Raw genomic sequence first — 20,363 nt, 5'->3', positions numbered from 1 at the left:
AGAAAATAATACAAATATATTTAAAATAAGAGACAAACTTCTGAATAGAGTTGGCTATTTTGAAATATTTTCAGTTGTCAGATATCTCTATTTACATATCCAGTGGGGAAGGAATGTGAAATGCAGTGTTAAATACAGAAAAAATTGAGACAGTTTCCCAAATCTGAGTACGTTGTATTAATAGGTCACTCTATTATTTGAAATGTGGCTTTTAAAAGAAGTAATTTTTCCTCATAATGCAAAAGGGTTAAAAATTTAATATAATTCTGCTACACAGAATTCAAATATGCAGCTCATCTAATTAAAATTTTGTTAGTATTTCACCGTGTATTCAACTTCAATAGCATCACAGCTTGGATTGTGTCAGTGACTTAATTCTCGCTTTGGGCACATGAATATGAAAAAAAAAATCCTACATCATGATAAACTACAGCTCCTCCTGAGCTGCTGTTAGCTGACCATGTGCATTCTTTAACTTGCTGTGGTTGGAATATTTAAAAAAAAAATAAAAAATAAAAAAAAAACTAGTCCAAACCATCTTCATTTTCTTCATTCAGAAATACAACCTGAAGTGTAGTCAAATACAGAAGTATACTCACTATTATTCACAAACCAAATTTTCTCCCTGGAAATGGTGAATCAAATTTTATAACTTTCCTTCTTAACCAAATCCATAAAGGAAATAAACATTCTTTCTTCTACACTCTTCTCCTGCTGAAAATTTTTTGTGAAGAGAAACCTAATATTAGATAGCTTACTATATGTGAATGTTTAAGGCTTTAGTATATTTCTGTATGTGTTTTTTATAAACCATTGCAGAGATTAACAGGTTGCATTGAACTATTGAAAGAAAATGTGGTTTTGATATTTTTCTTCTTCAATCTAGGTCATATCCTGCAGTCTCCCTCAGCAAACGTGCTTCCAACTCTGCCCTTCCATGTGTTGCGTAGTCTGTTCAGCACTACACCATTGACTACTGATGATGGAGTACTGCTTAGGCGGATGGCACTGGAGATTGGGGCTATACATCTTATCCTTGCTTGTCTGTCTGCTCTAAGCCACCATGCACCAAGAGTGCCCAACTCTAGTCCCAACCAGGCAGAGGTAAGTTTAGCAACAGAATAATTGCCACTGAGAAGCAGTAAGAGTTTTAACTATAAAACTGAAAATAATCTCCATGCTTTCGTTATAGTCCTGCAGAGTTGGCATTTGAATGAAAAGCAAAAATAATTAGAAAGTACTTAATCAAGTAATTGCCCTTGCCTGTTGCAAATAAACATAGTAACGATGAAATTTAACCAACAAAGAAGGCTTGTCATGAGGCATGAAGGTGTAGTCAGTTTCTTTCGCAGGCCCTTCTTTTTCAGTGCATGAGAGGCATAATGCTCGATGGATGGTGGTTCTTTAATTCTCATTAGATAGCATGACCTCATTACCTTATTTAGCATTCACCATCTAAACTCTACTGGCTGCAAATTATTTCCTCTTAAATGCTTCACAAACGTAAATAAGTTGTGAAAATTAATGAATTAATGTAGTGATGTTTTTATCCCCTTTTTACTTAGGGGGAAGTGAGGTCCAAAGACTAAAATTTTCCATAGCATTCAAGATCCCAAGTGAATCTCCAAAATTAAACTTTTTTGAAGTATTTACTGTGTTATACTACCCTCTATTCAGAACATGTATCCCCGTATTTTTTTTAGGATTATGAGTTGCCATTTCTGCATAACGTACCAATTGTCTATAAAAGTGTTTAAAAAAAATTCAAGTCTTGTCTTCTTGATCATCTTTGTGGCAGAGGCTTGCATGAAAACGTTCCTGGTGGCTAAATAGATACAAAATATAGGGCTGCCATATTTTAGCAGCTCTGATGAGGGGTTCAGCAAGCAAGAGATGAAGCTGTGCATGAGAATAATTCACTTCAAAGGCTAGTCAAATTTAAGGGGAAGCTGAGATATTCTGCTCCTAATGGGGTATCAGGCTGCTGACACATTAACGCCTTAGCATTACTGCACTTTTGGAGGGAAAGGGCAACCATTAATTCTTATCTCTGCTTCACTTCTACCATGACCCCTTAAACAGCTTGCTTTCTCATAATTCATATCTGTCAGGTGATAGATGGTAACGTGAAACTAGAGATCCATCAGGCCTGCACAGACGCTTGTATTTCTGGGGCCAGGCTTTCCCTTAAGTGCTTTAAGTCAGTGCTCATGACAGTCCTCTTGAGTGTTAAAGGCACAGCATGTTCATGAGTGATGTAATGAGTAATGTCTACATGCGAATAACCACACAGCTATTTCATCACCAAGATGCATTACATTCCCAGTGTAAAAGTTAAATGGTAATTCCAGACTACTGTCAGTATGGTACTTAACAGGTGATAACTTTTTTTACCATTGCAGTCTGTTCATATAGAATTCCTTTTCCTTCAAGTATAATCCTGAACAAAGTCACTGAAGAAGATCTGAACAGAAAATGAAACTTTTCAGAGCCGTAAATCAAAGATTACAAATTAAAGTTGGGCACCCACTCATGTGACCTGGTTTCCCGTAAGGCTAATTGTCAGCGAGTAACTAATGAAAGTAGCAAGCGATCATCGCTTTGGAAAATGAGGTCACTTGTTTAGGGTGCTAAACACATAATTAGGAAAACATTAGTTAAAAAATGCTTATCGGAGGTTTTTCTGCATCCTTTTCGCCGAAGATCTGGTAAACTTTCAAAATTAACAGAAGTACTTAAACAGTTTCATAAGGGCTAAGCAATATAATATTGGAGTTACGTTACACAGTGATGTAGACCATTGGAAAAAGCTGTACAAGCACCTTTGGAAAAATGCGCGCTCTCAGAACGTTTTAAGGACAAGGTATTTCCCCCCTGCTGTTATCTGGAAAGGAAATAGTGTGTGTTTCAGTGATCCAGAGATCATGTCAGAGCTATACATGTAACTTACACTTCTTGCCATTTTGGAGCATTTATTTAAAATCAGCACATGCTTGATCATTTTAACATTTTGGTTGTGTACTTTTGATGGCATTTCTACTTCCATTCACTTCATCTACTTATGCTGTTAAACTTGACTAGGTGTTCAACACTAATAATTACAGACCTGTGATGTTTAGCATGATATGGATTAAGTAGCATTTTAATACCTTTAATCATTGAAGCAGTGACGGTATCTTAAAAGAGAACAAAAATGGGCTTACAGAAGAATCACTTGCAACAATTTAATGCTGACCTGTACTGGAACTCCCTGTGTGTGGCAGAGTCTTTCCTGTCTAAAGCTTTGAATTCCCCAGAATCCCAATGATATCTTTATTAAGTTAATAAATTGGGATTACCTTCTTTTGCAGAACAAAGGCTTTCTAAAGAATTGGTTGATAAGATGGAAAAAGTGAAATCATTGTGGTTTGTTTTTTGTTTTTGTTTTTTAACTTAGCCACAGGTGTCAAGTACACACAACAGTGCGTCAACAGAAGAACAGCAGTTGTACTGGGCTAAGGGTACGGGCTTTGGAACAGGCTCCACAGCTTCAGGATGGGATGTTGAACAAGCTTTGACTAAGCAAAGGCTAGAAGAAGAGCATGTGACCTGCCTTCTACAGGTGTGTAATAATGAAATTTTAATCAATGATAAGCACTTGAAACATTAGAACCTGGATAATAAAAATCGATCTTGTCTTTTTTCAGTCATATAGCACAGTAATTATGGTATTTTGGGAAAAAATTAATTTACAGCTGCCTGTTTACATGAAAAATGGTATAGATTATATTTTGAGTAAGACTCTCTTCAAACGTCAGTAGGCTGCTGCATAAAAAAGACCTGAGTGGGTAAGCCTGGGTGACAGTTCTGAATAGACAGTGAACCAAGAAGCGTTCCAGTGTATTTCCCTGGAGCTGTCATATACCTCTGTGGACATGACTGCATTCAGTCAAAAGTAAAGACTGTCCATTACAGAAGGAGGATGTGGGAATAGGCATTTTGTTTCGTGTGTCAAATAATCCTACCTATTCATTTCTCACATATTTTTGCTCTGCCTTAAGAAAATGCTCATAGTTGTTACTGGTGTCCATGAATGTGTTATGTCAATGTAACAAGATCGCACTCAGGCATACTATAAAATCATGAGTATGTCAATTAAATGACAATAGTAAATCACCAATAAACATCCAGATCTTAGTAAAACTCCGATGCCTTCCAAAAGCCTCATGCTAAGGAGAAGAAAATCCTGCATAATGAGGCTTTTCAGTCCATTGTGAAATGCAACCAACCCCTGTTATCTTAGGTCAGCATAGGGAAAATGAGATTCTATCTAGTCATCAAAAAATCCATTCACAGCACTGTCAACTTAAATGCATTAGCTAACCTCACTGCTGGGCTAGAGCACAAAGGAGATGAAATTCTGAAAATGCCCATGCCCTGACTGATGAAGATATCATTTTGACGTAATCAGTCATTCCAGTCACTGTAGATTACAAGGCACAACTATCATGTCCCTTGCAAATGCAAAAACAAATAAAATCCAAAACAATTTTCCTAAGCAAGAAAGAGGAAAATCACCTGAATTACTCTTGGCGAAGCTTCTAGGCAGTATTCTGTATTATGCCATGCAGAGGTTTAGCTATAACTGTCATAAGTCATGAGGTAAGGAGGCATTTGCTTTGGGCAGTCAGCGATTGTGGAAAGAAGTAGAAAAACGTTCAGCATTTTGCTGAAGATGTCAGTCAGTTGTACATCAGACTTTGCCTGGTCCCTTCTCTAGAAAGGTTGTTCAGAAAAATTCTGTTGTATGGACTGCTGATAAGATGCTGTAGCAAAATGCCATGGGTAATGTGGTTAGAGCAAAGAAGGAAAATGAAAGAAAGGAGAAGAGGCTAAAAAGGTGAATAGAACCCCCGAGATTTCAAATAGTACAGCCTTTCAGGACCTGAAGTTACTTAATTTGAGAGTACAACTGCACGAATCAGACCCATGGAACTGCATTAGGTTGCACGTCTACAACGCACGGTCAGGGCCTGTGAGCTCAGCAAGAACTACCCTTGGGACGAGCGCATGTGCAGTCGTGAGGCGACTCCCCCCCCATCACTGAGGAAAGGCTGCTCTTTGTTTGCTGAAGCAAGAGCCGTGCTCACAAGTGGTCATTCCAAGTAACTGTCATGCTCACCATAAGTTGTTTCATCTGTAAACCCTGAAGTCCCATCCAAAAGGAAGTTATAAGTGTTTTTAAAACATTTGCAGTTTAAAAAAACAAATCTTTTGTTGCTAGTGGTTGTTCTGAAGTGAATGGGACTGATCAGCTGCGTGTCTCAGTGGTGCGAGCTGGCAAACTCCTGCTTTGAGTAACTCCAGCAGTTTTGTCGAAGTTCATATTAACTGATCTCTTAAAGTCATTCAGAATTATAATAGCTACTTAATTTTAGCATTTGCCAAAGTTGGAATCACGATCTAATAGCTGTATGGAATTTGTTCTGAGAGGTCTTTGGGACTGCTGAAATAAATACCAGTACTGAATTAGCAAAATAGCTAGTGTCTTCCTTAAGGAAGGAGAGCCAAAGTTCTTTTGCTTACAATAAATCACATTTGAGTAAATATTTTTGTGTATTTCAGGTTCTTGCCAGTTACATAAATCCTGCAGGGAGTACCTCAAATGGAGAGACCCAAACTAGCCATGAGGGGAGAGGACAAAACAGCAGTGCTCTTCCATCTGTTCTCCTAGAGCTGCTCAGTCAATCTTGCCTCATCCCAGCAATGTCATCATACCTCCGCAACGATTCAGGTAATGTGCCGTTGTCTCCTTCTAAATCAAAGTTGGCTTACTTCTGTCAAATAAGTTTTTATACAATCAATAGGTAGTTCTGGATAGTTTCAGTACGTTTGCCGATTTAGAATTGTACTAATGGCACATTCACTCAAGCCTTAGAAAACAAAACGGTAGTGTTTGTTGAAATACTCATTTGTTGTAAGAGTTTAAACTTCGTTGTTTTAATGTCTTTTTTAAATTTGAAATTTAATTCTTAAACTGTTGACATTAACAGGAAAATAGTATTTCCATCTGAAAAGTTTATATTTTAGTTCTTCTGTAGAAGGTACATGGAGAGAGAGAGTACTTTATACAAGACCATGAATCTTACTGTGAAGAAAAATGTTAATTTTGTGAGAAAATTCAGCAGGTATATGCATGAAGTTGGTAAACGTTGCACATACTAGGGCAATTCTCTTTTACTTTGATCAGAGCTTTTTCTACTTTATTTAGGAAATATAAAAATAAGCCTCATATCAAAACTGCAAAATATTTCAAATATATGGGAACAATGAAATTGTTGGGTGTTTTTTTTTAAAGGAAAAAACTAGTTATATGTTGTCATCACATTTCTACTCATAATTTTAAAACAAAGGCATTTTGATAGTTTCATCCGGTATGTTGTACCTTGCTGTGAAAACCACTTCAGTTGCACAAGGAAGTGTCAAGCAGTATGAGTTAAGCAAATGCCTGTGTGGAACTAATGGCAAAACCGGCAGACTGGGTTTGTGATTTATGTTCAGTCTCACTAGATAACAGGCTTTAGTATGAAGATATTGATAAGCATTTTTTCTTCAGATAACTGTCAGCCTGAAGTTTTTAAACACTGCTTTAGCCTTAGGTTGAATTTTTGTTTAGTTGCTTTGTAAGGATGGATTTAATCCCTAAGTAGCAGGAGTTGTTCCAAATCTGAATAATTTGGGTTTGGACCCTTATTTTGCTTGCCCTATTTTTGGAGTAACTGCTAAATGTCTTGTCACATTACTGCTGTTCTTTTGAATGCCAGTTGTACAGTGTGGTGATGTGAATTTCTTGAAACAATGTCATAGCTTCTTGTTGAATTACACAGTATATTTTATCTCCGGGGTAAAAGAGAAATCATGTGTGTCTTAAGTATTTACAAAGCTACATAGGACTAAAACAAGAAGATGACTCTTTCGGTCTGTGGTAACTAGGGCATTACATAATCTCGCATGATGGAATGGAAGTCGTTCAAAAAGTCTGCTGGGGCCTTATAGTAAAAATAAAAATATGAAGATGTTTTACTTGCCAGTCCACAGTTTGACACCTCTTCCTCATTTTGCAATTAATTTGTTGGTTCTATTTTGCACATATTACAGCGAGGAAAACAAACTCTTTAGCTTATTCACCAGGCTCATTATTGCAAATGAAAATCTAATGTAAAACAATAAAGTAAATGATAAAGTAAAACAATAAAGTAATGTTTCTAACAGATACTCATAAATTCTTCTTTGTTGAGGTAGAAAGGAAAAGTCACTGAAAGGCCTGGCAAAAATGCTTTCTAAAGGATGAAGGTGTTGGTTCTGAGTTATAGATTAATCGCAGCTGTTGAAATTGCTTTTTGCTGTTTTCAATAGAAAAACTTATCTGTCTATATAAGTCACCTTTAACTGGGGAAGAACAGTCAGATACTGATGGAAGAGATGAGATATGTGGCTGGTGGAGAGAAGTTCAGACTAGGGTGGCTTTCAGGGACCATTTGTTTTCCCAAAGTACAAAGCAAAGGCAAAGTTTCAGTGGCAAATGTTCATTTTAGGTATGTTTTCCACTGCTGGACTACTGTTATTTGTGGTTGGCAGGGGATGTTCATATGTTGTGCTTGTGAAATAAAAATTAGTAAAGAGTGAACAAAGCAGATTCTTCCTGCTTTTTCATAAATGAATCTGTAGCTCGTAATGTAGCAGCGTTGTTGTGCATAATACATCGATCCAAGCGATAGTCTTGAATGCTTCCTCCTGTATTTGTTCAAAATTCTATACATAAAACTATAATTAACCATGTTGTTCTGGTTTAAAAAAATTAACTTTGCAGGTGTATATCAGGCAAGCTTGTCTTTGAAAATGTAATAGGATATCAGTATGAGAGGGAAATGTGCAAAAAGGCATGACTTCTGGAAAGAACCTCTTCTCTTCATGAATATTTGAGTCAGATGCATTTAGTTTGAAAGGAGTCCCTGAAAATAGTTTGTCTTAGTGATAGCCAGGCATAATTCCAATGCAGTAATTACTCTTCAGTTCAAAAGCAGACAGATAATTCTCACATTAATGAGTCTGGGTTGCAGGTGATGCTGGGGCTCTCGGTGTCACTAACAGAGTGTCAGGAGACATAGCTGACAGAGAGCCTGGCTGTTGCAAGAGAGACAGAGGCTGAGAAGCTCTGGTGCTATGTTAAGCTCTGGTACAATGCTCATAAGACTGAAAAATTCTCTTCTCCAGTAGGGCTGAATGCCTGCTCAGGGGGAGCAGGAAAGGGAACAGCGTTGTTAGTAACGCTCATCTACATGGTCTTTAGTTTTCAAACCAGTGTACCTTCTGCTATCAAAATGTACTTTCATGTGGAAGAAGCAGGTAACTGTATTCTTCCTGTAACACGCTGGACTGAGAAATTAGGCCACTGCATACAGAATTCTCATAGAGTGTTCCCAGGTTCTGTCACCCCAGTAGGTACAAGTTGTGCCCAGCACAATGCTGACAGAAAATAGCAATTTTCAGCAACTCTAACCTTCTCAGACTTGAATGGATGCTAGTTAAAGGTTACCCTTATGCTGGAGGTATTCCTCTACTAGATTTTTGGTTTTGCTGTAAATGGTTGCAATAACAGTGATCTTCACATATTACATATCTGCCATACGCATAAAACTATGTGGGAAAAATTTTTTATAAATAAATCTAATAGGCAATAAAGCTGCTGGGTGTGCCGTTTCCCTTTATTGCACAGTAGGCTGATACCACTATGGTGATACAAGATAGTAAGTATTTTGGTATTGATGAGAATTTTGTATTTGGTTTAAACATGTTCAGTTAGCTACAGGTATGACACATCCTGCTTGCAAAGTTGTTCTGGCAAAATTCTTGAACAGTTTCAGTGCCAGAATGTAAAATTGGTCTTTGGCACAGTTAGAAATTTATCTAGGTTTTTTGTTGCTTAAATATGTTCTGCCATCCCTGCTCAATTTGCCCAAAACATACATGGACTAGATTTTTATCTAGATTGTTCTAGATAAAAGGAATATTGATCAGATAAGGAGTGCTCACATATCATTTAATCTTATAGAAACCTCACCTTGAAGCAGATCTTTACAAACCAGATTGCTCTGACACATTCTGGAGCTTTATCTGCATCAGAGCAAGGTGATTGTGAAGCCCTTGAAAATTGTGAACCGACTACTTTCATTAATTTCCATAATTGCTTTTTTCTTGTAGAGAAAGAAGGTTTATCTATCTATGAAGGACTTTCCTTATTATGCAAGACAGATCATAGCTCTAGTCCCAAGGAGCAATAGCTGCTGTAATCCTCACCCTGTTTCTTGATCATTTTTTCCTGTGTTTGTTTTGTCTTTTTGTGCATTACTGTGGCTTTTATTATCTTTCATTTTATAAATGAAAAAAGTTTCTTTGTAACATGATGAGATTTTTTTAATATATGTATTTGTGTTTATTCCTAAGTACTTAATTCACATTTACATTGGTAGAATTCACGTCATTTTTAACTTCTGTATTATGAAGCATCTAGCGTGTGTTAATTGCTGAGCATTTATGCACATTTCACACCAAAACCTTGTCACTGTTGTCTTGTATACAGCACATTTCATTTGAAAGAATTGCTGCTGTAGAAACTCTTTCAAATATGTGAACATTTCTCTCCTTGAACAAAATGCACAACAACAGAAGTTGTGCCATGCAACAAGAGGTTCCCAGCAAACGTGTGACCATCAGGTTCTAACAAGAGTACAAGGCTATCCTGAAGGTCTAGATTTTGCTGATAAAAGTGAGAGTTACTTGACTGATGGACCTAGGTTTATGAAGACTAACACGAGCTAGTATTTACAAGTGGGAGAGAAGGCGGCAGTAGTAATAGTAGTCTGTGTAGCTAACAAGGTTTATAGAGACAAGGCAGTGGAAGGGAGTAATGAAATAAAAGGAAAATTAAGTGGCTTTTAGGACAGGGACTGTATATTTTGTTATGGAGTTGGACAGTAAGTGCTTTTAATGCACCTGTCATAGTTTACCAAGTACTGTCGCACCCTGGACTTGTGGATTCATTAACAGTTGTGCTGCTTCATCCCACTGCCAAATACCTCATTGTGAACTTTATTTATTAAGTACTATGGACAAATCCGTTGAAGGTGAATGTACTGAATTCTTTTTTCTGCCTCTTTTGATATACCTTTTTTAGGTGAGTCCATTAAAGTCATACTTTTCAGGCCTTGCCTCCTTACCTCATAGCTTGAACTACACTAGATTGCCGGCTGCAATTAAAGTATTTCTTTTCTATTAATCATACTTATTCTCAAGGTATTATATGGTGTTGCTTTTAGCTTTTGCAAAGTAGTCCCATTCCACTGGACTGAGTAGGCTGAGAACTTTAGGAAGCTTCTGTTCCCTTATGGGTCTCCGAAGTTGGTACACTGAGCGCATTCAGCTAGGAGTACTACACTATTATTCATCCATTGCTGAAGGTGTGAAGGTACTACTGCAGTGTAAATGTTGAATCATCATGAAATTCTGCTTTTCCCTAGACTATTGACTTTGTACTGTGTCTAACAAGGTAGTTGCTGTTAAAATATTTTTTGTTGTTGAGATTCTTATGCATGTATTAGATTAAACATATAAGCACCAGAGCTGTATATTGGAGCTCATTTAACAGAAGCTAGACCTAGATCCGCATGAGTATAGAGCGCAAGTATTACCTGTTAGGAGAGGATATCAGACTTCTGCTTTAAAACAAAATATAACTCGTATGCCGGGGCAATCTCTAATGATAATATTACCCTGTGACTTCCTTCAAAGGGTCAAAGCCTTTTGCTATAAGCGAAAATAGAAGTACAATGGCAGTTTAGATAGACAGTATATATAATTACCAAAATTAAAAATTCCACTAGTTTTCATTAATGTTAATGAACTCATTCATTGGTAAAAGAATGATACTGAACATTTGCCACATTTGGTTATAACTTTTGGATTGCTTTTTATCTGTTTTGCTGTTGAGGTGTTTACAAGAAAAGGTGCAGTATCTCACTCCAGTGCTGGAGTACTAGTTGAGTCACAATTTTGAGAACAGAGCTATGCACTGAAATTACATGCAATAAAACTGTTTGTTTATTTCACAGAACTGGCAAGTTTTAAGTAACTTCAGGATCAAAATAAACAGCAGTAATTTCTACCTGAATTTCATATTTCTGTTCAGTTTTCAGGTTCTTGTAGCCTCTCATTTTAAGACCTAACTCAAATATCCTTGTATTATGAGATTAATGCAATAACATCCATAAGCATGTAGCTATAAGAAGTACACTGGAAAATTTAATAATGTATTGACTCTATTCTATGGTCTTAAATAAACATGAATAACCTGCATAATTTCTCTAGAATGTAGGTTAGTTTTACAGAATGCTTTGGTGCTTCATATACTGAAAATGAGTATACAATACTAGAGGTTCGCCGTACACTATGGATAGTGAATAAATTGTCTTGTCTGCACATGTTTCCTTGCAGTGCAGCCTGAGCTCTGTTTATCATTTCTTCTGGATGAGCCAGTATCGACTCAGAGTGGCAAAACCAGAATATACCATCTTCCACCTCATTCATCCATAAATCAGTGTGTTACAGCATAGTTTCTGCAACTGACTGAAGTATCATTGCCAAATTCATTCTGTTCTAGATCCCTGGCCTTATTTTATGCATGTGCTTGTTTCGAAGTGACTTCCAAAGGCTCAGTTGGTTTAGCAGTTATGAAGTTCTGTACAGTAATAAGCTATCACCTATACAAGAGATGTATTTCTTTGCTTGTCATTTTATAGACAGACTGGATGTAGCTTTGCAGCCTAGGAGAAAGAACTGAGCTGATTTTCAGAAATGCAGCTCCTCCATTGTTCCTCTGTGGCACATGTAATACTAAGAACGATATTTATTAAAATCGGTGTTTCCCTTTTTTTTTTCTTTCCCCCGTGGTGTTTTTCTACTGTGTTTTTAATCCTAAACTCTCAAAAGTAGCTTTTCTATTAAAAGATATATGTGAGATATATTCATGTATATAAAAGCTTCTATGATCTCAGACTGTCTGCAGCTTTGGATCTAATTCAAAGACATACATAGGTTTAATTTAAAATGTGGAAGTAGTTTAATCAATTTCAGTAGTCTTAACTGCATGTTCCATGGAGTATGCATAAGGGTTGCAATTCTGGGCCTCAGTCATTAATGGCACAAAAAGGGAAAATGTCTTCAGGACCTGGTCCGGAAACAGAGAGTACACCCTTCTGGGCAAAGATACTAAACCTGTTTTCCATGCAATACCATGAATCCTTGTGTGCTGTGTTTTATTTTACTTGAAAATAAGCATCAGGATGTATCTATCTGTTGTATTTGACTTATATTGAACACATTCTAAAAATGGTGGTATAGAAAATGTAACTTAAGATTTTTTTCATTTGGAGAATATGTATTAGTGTGTCATTATAATTATTAATATTTCTTAAAAGAAGTACTGAAACTATTCTTTATTTTTTCACACCACTTTAAAGGATTTTTAATTAGAAAAGCACATCGTCAGTATAGCATGATGATTTCAAATACAGATTCAGTAAAAGCAAGAAAATCTAACCTTTTTCAGCTTTCCACAAGACTAACAAAAATGCTGCAGAATATAGCCAACAGTTAAAATTTTATTTATAATATTACAATTTTTGGTATAACAGTGTTCTCATTTTGCACACTTATACATTAGTGTAAGTTATAAGCGTAAATTATGGTGATATAAATATAAAACCCTTTTGTCTGTTTTCTGGTCTCAGCTATGAAGAGACATATTGCACAAAACCGTAGAAAGCATCATGGGGCTTGCTTATATGTATTTATATATTTAATTAATCTCTTTCTATGTTCTGATTGTTTTCAGTGTTTGCTTACATTTCTTGTGTCTTGCATGTTTGCTGGCAATAAAACAGTGCCATCTCTGTTTCTGTATTTGGGTTTCATCTGTTATCAATGAGAAGCTGAATATTGTCTGCCTTCATTTACGTAATTTAGCACCCTAGCTGGGCTCGCAGATACATTTAGCAGTCATTGATGCAGCGCCCTTAGCCAGACACTTTGCTCTGGAATGTTTTTGATAATCTTTTCAGACAGTGGGTTTTTTTGCTTTAAATTTAGAAATCATTCTTACCATCGCTGGTCTTTGCACTGTGTGCTGTGCAATTGATGTTCAAAAATGTCGTCAAAGTGTAGTGTAGATGTACACAAAAACAATAACAAATAAATTGAGTACAGTTCCAATAATCCCAAGCAGTGCTAGAATAGATTCTTCTTTTTCCTCTTTCTCCTCTTGCCTTTTTACATCTTCCAGTGTTGTGATGGCAGAGGTCCCCATTTTTCCTGCAAATACCTTCACCAGTATTCTGGCAGCTAGCTAGAAGAAAGAGAGCAAATGGTAAATCTGGTCTGACAAACATGCAAGCTTTGATCTTTTTAAAAACAATTCTGTACTTCCTTACACAGTATTTCTTAATGCTATATTTATTGAGTTGTATTCATCTTTTGTTTTCTTTATGTATGAACATGTCCCTGTTAAAAGTAATTGTTCTGTAGATACAGATTTGGTAGAAGGAATGAAAATTAGCTTGGTGCTTCAAGCCAATTAACATGCTTTATTATAAAAAAAAAATTAAAATTTGTCTTTAGCCAGCTAATTTGTTTCCTTATGAAACATCAAATTGGTGAAGGCAGGTATGTGAGCATTGTCAAATACTCTGAAATGCCTCGGGAGATTATGTGAATTTTCAGCTGTTGTTAAATATTTAATTGTCACAGTACAAAAACAGTTGAAAATATTCATGTCTGCTGTTTTCGAACGTGGAAGATATGCCTCCTTAATACAGTATTGCAGTCTCTTTTGACCAGTGAGCCCTAAGTAGGCAATTGCAGGTGAGATCTTATCCTTTTACTTGCTTAATAGATCAGCTTTTGGACATCCATGCAACAGTAAATATTTAAAAGAAAATGTCTGTCTCTTCAAATATAAAGGTTGTTGTTATTACTATATATGCCAAAGGACAGTAGTACTTTTATAGTAACAAAATTTATGCAATATAAGGACTTGAGATAGATATTTACAGATGCGTGTATGATTTATTACCTTTTTTGTTGCAAAAGTGAGGTTGACAGGTTGTCTCTGTTACTTGGGTGCTCTTGTACTCTTAATTTACAGTCAAATATACTCTAGAAACATATTCCCAAATTATGTTCATTGGTGGCTGAGATGTTGATATTATATGTTATCTGCTATGCTGTTTTAGCCTTATTGATCAGAAATTTCCAACCTTAAACCAAAATTTGATTGGGTTTTCTACTAGTTCAGATAACCCCAATTTACTGAAAATTTGCAGTCACATTGTATAGTGCAATAGCATTTTTCTCTCCTGGCAAACATCTTTAATCATTGGAGATAAATGTATTTTTGCTGTGAGTCTAATTAAAGCCATCAGCTCAGAGCATATCTCACAGAAAGGTAAAAAAATATGATGTTTCTTACCCTACATTGCATCAGGAATAAAATGTCATCAGACATGCTTCTTACTCGTCGATTCAGGGGCAAACGAGGCTTTTATCTTCATGAAGGGGCTGCTCTCCTCACTCAGACAGACCAGATAGGAGCATGAACAGTTCCTTGATGAAGAAGTTTATCGGTGAGGATAATAATGTTACAGAATCTTCCAAATGACTGGCCTTCTCTCTCAGTAATCCACTAAAGCAAGTGTAGTCGAAAAACAGTAAAACCCTTTCTGGTAATGATCCTCACTGTTGACTAATTCTCATTAAAATTGAGGATTTTTTTCCTTAGATGATGCAGAGCAACGAAATGCATGCTGTTCTGCCTTTAAAAAAAAAAAAAAAAAACAAAAAAAAAAAAAGAACAGCTCCTGGTTTTATTCAGTTACACTTAGTTATTTATTAGGACTTCAGAAAAACCCAGCCTTTGATTTAATCTTTGTGGCAGCCGTCTGAAGAGGCTTTCTCACGTTGACATGCTGTAATTCCAAATGCAGCGAACTACGCGCAGTCACACTATGTAATTTTAGTCCAGCCTGAAAAAGGATGAAAAGAAGTCTGCTTTACTGGCAATAGTGTGAACGCTGTCACACACCTGCATTCAGAGCCTCTGGAAAGAATTCCAAGGTATTCTTCGGAGCATTGCATAACTTAGCCAGGCAAATCTGAAGAGAGGAATGACAGTGGCTTTAGTTGCACACTGTGGTGAGCTGTGACATTGATTAAACATGCACTTGGCACTTGCTGAATAAAGAAGGAGCTACGAGCCACCCTTGCAGACAGTGAGTTGCATAACAATGTGCGATGGCTCTGCTGTTTCATTGTCAGGCCCGGCACATTTTAATCCTGTACCAACGGAGAAAGTGTGCGGTGTAAAGAGGAGCAGAGTTAACTGTGCTTTGGGGTTTTCTGAGGAAGTGCTGCATGACGAATGGTGACATTAAGGCATTCAAGCTGAAACAGTGTTTCTGCCTTTTGTCTTTTTATGCTTTGTTTGACAGGCAATTGTTTCTATGGGAAATACTACTTCCAACGCTTTTCCTCTTTTTATTTGCCACCCAAAGAATGCAGGTTCGTGTGTAATTAATGAAAAAACAGACTTAAAGAAAAATATTCCTGTTCTGATTTCATAGCAAGCAGTAAGTCAGTTTTTTCCTAGGTAAATCAGAGAGGTATTTTTTGCCTGCCCTGTTGGAAAGGGGGGAGGGGGGAGGAGAGCACTGCAAAGTCTTCTCTTCTTCCCGGTCTCTTCAGATAAGAAGCCACAATTTCAATAACCTCTGCAAATAGCTGTGTTTCAAATAATTTTATTCAGTCACTTTGTTCTGTGAAGGCTACCAATGCAATGTGTTTTCGTTGGTATACTGTAGCTTCTTGATATGAAGGCAGCTATATTTTACATATATTGGAAAACTTATTTTTAAAAAAATACTTGCAATGTCAAGCAATTCAGAATTCAAAAGTACAAAAAGCTTATGCATATGAAAAATCAAAATATAATTAATTACATTGAATTCAAACAGTAGGAATGTAACTGGAAACCTTGATCTCTTTCCAGAACAGCATATTTTAGAAATTACAAAACATTGTTTGAAATTCAGTTTTCAATAATCTTTTTGTGAGAAAGCAAAAGAGAGTAAAATCATTGCTTTAAACGCTTCCATTTGCAAATGAATTTACTTACACATTAATTTTTTTCTCATTATTTTTCTAAAGTGTCTAAGTACATTTGTTAGTTTCTTAGTAATGGACAAAACTGCATATTTTACATGTAAATTATTTTAATGGTAAATACCACGTTCGAAGTACCGTGAGTTGTATGGTACTTGTATGTGATTTGCCCTTTATCCTGAAAGTAATGTTGCCTCAGTGAAATTGTTTGACTCTAGAAGAATTAAGTAATTAGGTTAAATCTCTCCAGCATAGCTTCCTTTAAATATATTCTAATATGTGTATATGGTCTTTCCTTTTCAGCTCTTCCCTTGTTCTGAAAAGGCTGCTGCAACTTCAGTTATTCCTATATTCATTTAGATCCATTCAGAGACATAAAGATAGGGAAATTGTCACCTGTGTATTCTGACCATTCACGTTGCTGAGAGCATGTAGGAATAACCAAATTTTCAAGCCATTGTACTGTATTAACCCTCACATGTTAAAAATCAAACCCTTTCATTTGTGAAAGTGGGGAAATTGTGCAATGTGTCTCTCTTATTTAAAGATTAGTGATGTATTTGGAGGGTAGGCATCTTGTCACCTTGTCAACACAACCGGGTATAAAGATTCAAGGTCAGCAGAAGAATTTCTTGCAATATTGTCAAGTATAAATAGCGACAATAAAGTAAATTCAGCAGCTTCATTGCAAATAACCAGCTAATTAAGATGTATCCACAGAGAGCGGCAAAAGATTCACAAAATACTTCTTGGCCTGGTTATTGCCATGGTTGAGGTCTCGTAGTGGTCTGCTGTTTACATAGTTGTGATGCAACTGGCACTTCAATGGCCAAGGTGAACCCAGGGAAACATATTTCTCTGGGCTCCCTCTGCACGCAGTCAAGGGGGAGCGACACCTCCTGCACGCCAGGATTCAGATCCAGCGTTTGCCATGGACCTTGGTTTGATGGTATTTCTCCCCTCCCATCCTTCCATTGTATTGATATGCCTGTCTGTGCAGACAGGCCGTGAACTGGTTTGGAAAACAGACCCAGCCAAAAATAGATCTCTAGCGGCACAATAAGAGGGGTGGGGCAGTAGCTGCTTAAGCTGGCACTGTTGGCAAAGAGTTGCTGGGTTCGGGGGGGGGGGAGACAGACAGAGTTTGTCAGGCTTAACATTTCTCATTTATGGGAAACTTGAGGAATTCATCCATGTTGGGTGGAAGCTGGTATTTACAAATAACTTCCTGATAGCTACAATGCATCTTCAGTATGAAGAGAAAATTTCATGCAAGATTTCTCACATTTCTCACATCAGTGAAGTGAATAACATAGGTTGATTTGAAAAGGCCTTGATTTATCTGTAATATTTGATGATATTCAGAAAAATAGGGAGATATTTTACATTTTGTGTAAAATAACATTAGAGTCTGGGAGTACAATTTATACAAGTCAGTAATAAAACCACCTGAACATTACATTGTTAAATACTATTTGGGTTTGGACACTGGTATCCAAAAATGTCCTAAATTTAATTCTGTTACTTCCATCTAGGCAGAGCTTTCAAGCACTTAGGTAAGACTTTGGCAACTCCTTGGTAACTGATATTTGTAGCATCCCAAGAGCAGAACAAATTCCGTTGATTAGAGGTCATTCTGTTCATTACCGCTGATGTTTGAGCATTTGTATTGCATGGGAATAGACCTTAGGCTATACAAATGTATGTCGTATTTTAAAGTTATTCATATTTCAAGAGGGAGTTGCCAGACTATCTTGTAAAAACTCGATGGTATAAATTCAACGATTTACAGTCTTGATCCTTAGATGATCATTATCCTGCTATATGCTACTGCTATGAGTAATGTGGTACACCCATAACATCACAATTACAAAAGGAACAAATACTCTTAACCAAAATGTAAGTTTTCTTTTTCCTCGTGTATTTCTATGGATTTATATAATTTTGGTTTTCATGTACTCCAAGATTATTCTATATGCTGTATTTTTTTCATTAAAATAGCATGTTTTGAGTCAGATATTGTTTGCTCTTACAGAGAGCAAATGCTTTGAAGAAGATTGCAAGTACATAAAGGAATATTTGAAGGAGAAAATGGAAAGAAAAATGTGAAGAGCTGTCTGGACGTAAAAATCCATTTAGGTTAAAATGCTGTAATGAAATCCAAAAGATTATTCGTACATCAGTTGTCCATGAAGACTGGTTTTCCTTGTAGTTGTTCTGCATTTTCGCTAAGATGCAGGAAACTACTTGAAATGTAGTAGCACATGCATCCTGTAGGTGATGCATTCTAGTGTTATTCTCTGACAGCCTCCACGAACTTCTCTTTATGAGATCTGACACTTTTTAAGTTAAATTGCAGAACAACAGAGCAAAGCTGTGTCTGTTGGGAGATGCAATAGTATACACAAATTAAGATGTATTGGATCGCTTAGCATAAGCAAGAAGTGGATATCCATGTTCTTTCCTTCTTTCTTAGTTGTTTTTCTTTTTTCTTTTTTTCCCCCCTCTCCTGAGAACTAAGCACAGCTACTGTTTTCTTTGTGGGAGCTGTTAGCCTGTTTTTTATGATACAGATTGATGTGTGATGCCCTTGAGTCAGCAGTGATGGGCATGGCCAGTTTGAGGCAGGTTTCAAAGTATTTGTTTACTCTTCTGTTGAAAAAAGAGGAAGAACTGGGATCCTTTGTCTGTAGCAACACAAGTTACTTTTAGATTTCTTACTATTCTCATTCACACCTCTTTCATGTGTTTCATCTCAGCATTCACTTGATGATTTTGACACTTCAACTACGTGTCTACATCTTGTTTTCCTTCTGACTGAGGAACTTCGATGCCTCTTGGCTATGGTCTGAGGTTTTTTCCTGATTTTGGGTCTTAGTTACTGACCCAGAATATCCTTGGAAAAATCCAGAATTGCGTCATAACTAACTACAGAAGTTCCTCTAGTTTGTTCCCACCTGTCAGTTTTCACTTAGCAGAAATTTACTTGTTCCAGTCTCTCACACTTGCTTTAAAATAGTTCTGTGTTAAGAAATCAATTAGATGGACACAGAGTAGTACCGGTTCTTCTGGCACACCCCTTTCGACACCAGCTTCTCTTAGCACCAGTCAAGATCAGCCACTGCTTTATTGTCTGTGAATACAGTCAGAATGCACACTGGTGTTTTGTCAAGAAAAGTGATAAGTTTGACAGTTGAGTAATAGTATAGGAAAAACTGAGGCAACCTGCCTTTGGAGGGTGTCGAGTGACATGTCACATATCGGTTTTGAGGGAACTATTTTAATCACGCTCTTGATGAACTGAAGCAACTCAGAAGTTGGTGACTGATGAATGCTCCTGAGTTAGAGGTGAGGGTTTCAGCCCCAAGTGTGTGTGGTGACCTGGATATGGTGGAAAGGAATGATGGAAAAAAGGCAAGAGGTGTTTTTTCTCTTCAGTCTCTGGTCTCACATGGGACATCAGGCAGTCTTCATTTTTCTCATCTTCACTGGTGTCAAAAAGAATCTCTTGGGTGGGTATTGTGCCTTTAAAAAGCAGTTAGTAAAATGCTTCAGTCGTGATTCAGTGCTGTTCTCTGCAGTTCAAGAGGTTTTTTGTCAAAGACAGCGGGTATCCAGGACTATTTCTTCACATTGGTTTGAGTGTAGGCTGCATGGTTCTGGAGGAGTATTAGGGCTTTCAAGTATCACGTTTTTGAGCTGTTATGTTCGTAAATTGTGTTGTATTAGGGGAGTCCATTAAGTGAATATTGGGTCCTTACTGGGCAAGCACAGGGAAGCAGAGTAGTGAGAACTGATCCTAGTCCAGGAGGGTGACTCTCAGAAAACAACAGTACTAAAACAACTTCCTCTTTCTCCAAAGCCTTTAAAGCATCTTACCTTGTGAGAAAGAACAAATCTTGTCCATATGAGTTTCCAGATGACTGACCTTAAAAAACAAACCAAACAAACCTAGAAGATACCACCGTCCCAGCACCTTTTGCCACATCTCTGTCCTCTGATTTATCATCTTTAGTTGGAAATAGTTTTGGAATAAGAGGATGAAATTATTATCTCATGAAATCTCTTGTTTTCTGTTGCAAAAGAATATGAATACATGCTTGTTATATTTTCAA

The 20,363-nt window shown here is 36.9% G+C and overlaps 1 protein-coding gene across 10 annotated transcripts in view; it reads left to right on the top strand.

Moving 5' to 3' along the window:
- BIRC6 (baculoviral IAP repeat containing 6) overlaps positions 1-20,363 on the top strand; it is a 189,764-nt gene that overhangs the window by 128,493 nt on the left and 40,908 nt on the right. For 8 of the 10 annotated variants that reach the window (XM_082307527.1, XM_082307526.1, XM_082307525.1 and 5 more), the window contains 3 exons: positions 887-1,104; positions 3,437-3,601; positions 5,605-5,773. In XM_082307527.1, coding sequence (XP_082163653.1) covers positions 887-1,104; positions 3,437-3,601; positions 5,605-5,773 — 552 coding nt within the window. Of the gene's footprint in view, positions 1-886; positions 1,105-3,436; positions 3,602-5,604; positions 5,774-11,529; positions 12,257-16,551; positions 16,829-20,363 lie in introns of those variants that run through there. The other 2 variants (XM_082307524.1, XM_082307532.1) reach the window with 2 other exon arrangements.

Source organism: Platalea leucorodia (genome assembly GCF_965183815.1).
Source record: "Platalea leucorodia genome assembly, chromosome: 3".
Taxonomy (NCBI): domain Eukaryota; kingdom Metazoa; phylum Chordata; class Aves; order Pelecaniformes; family Threskiornithidae; genus Platalea; species Platalea leucorodia.
The sequence above is the reverse complement of the archived record's forward strand: the minus strand, read 5'-3'. Positions and strand labels throughout refer to the sequence as shown.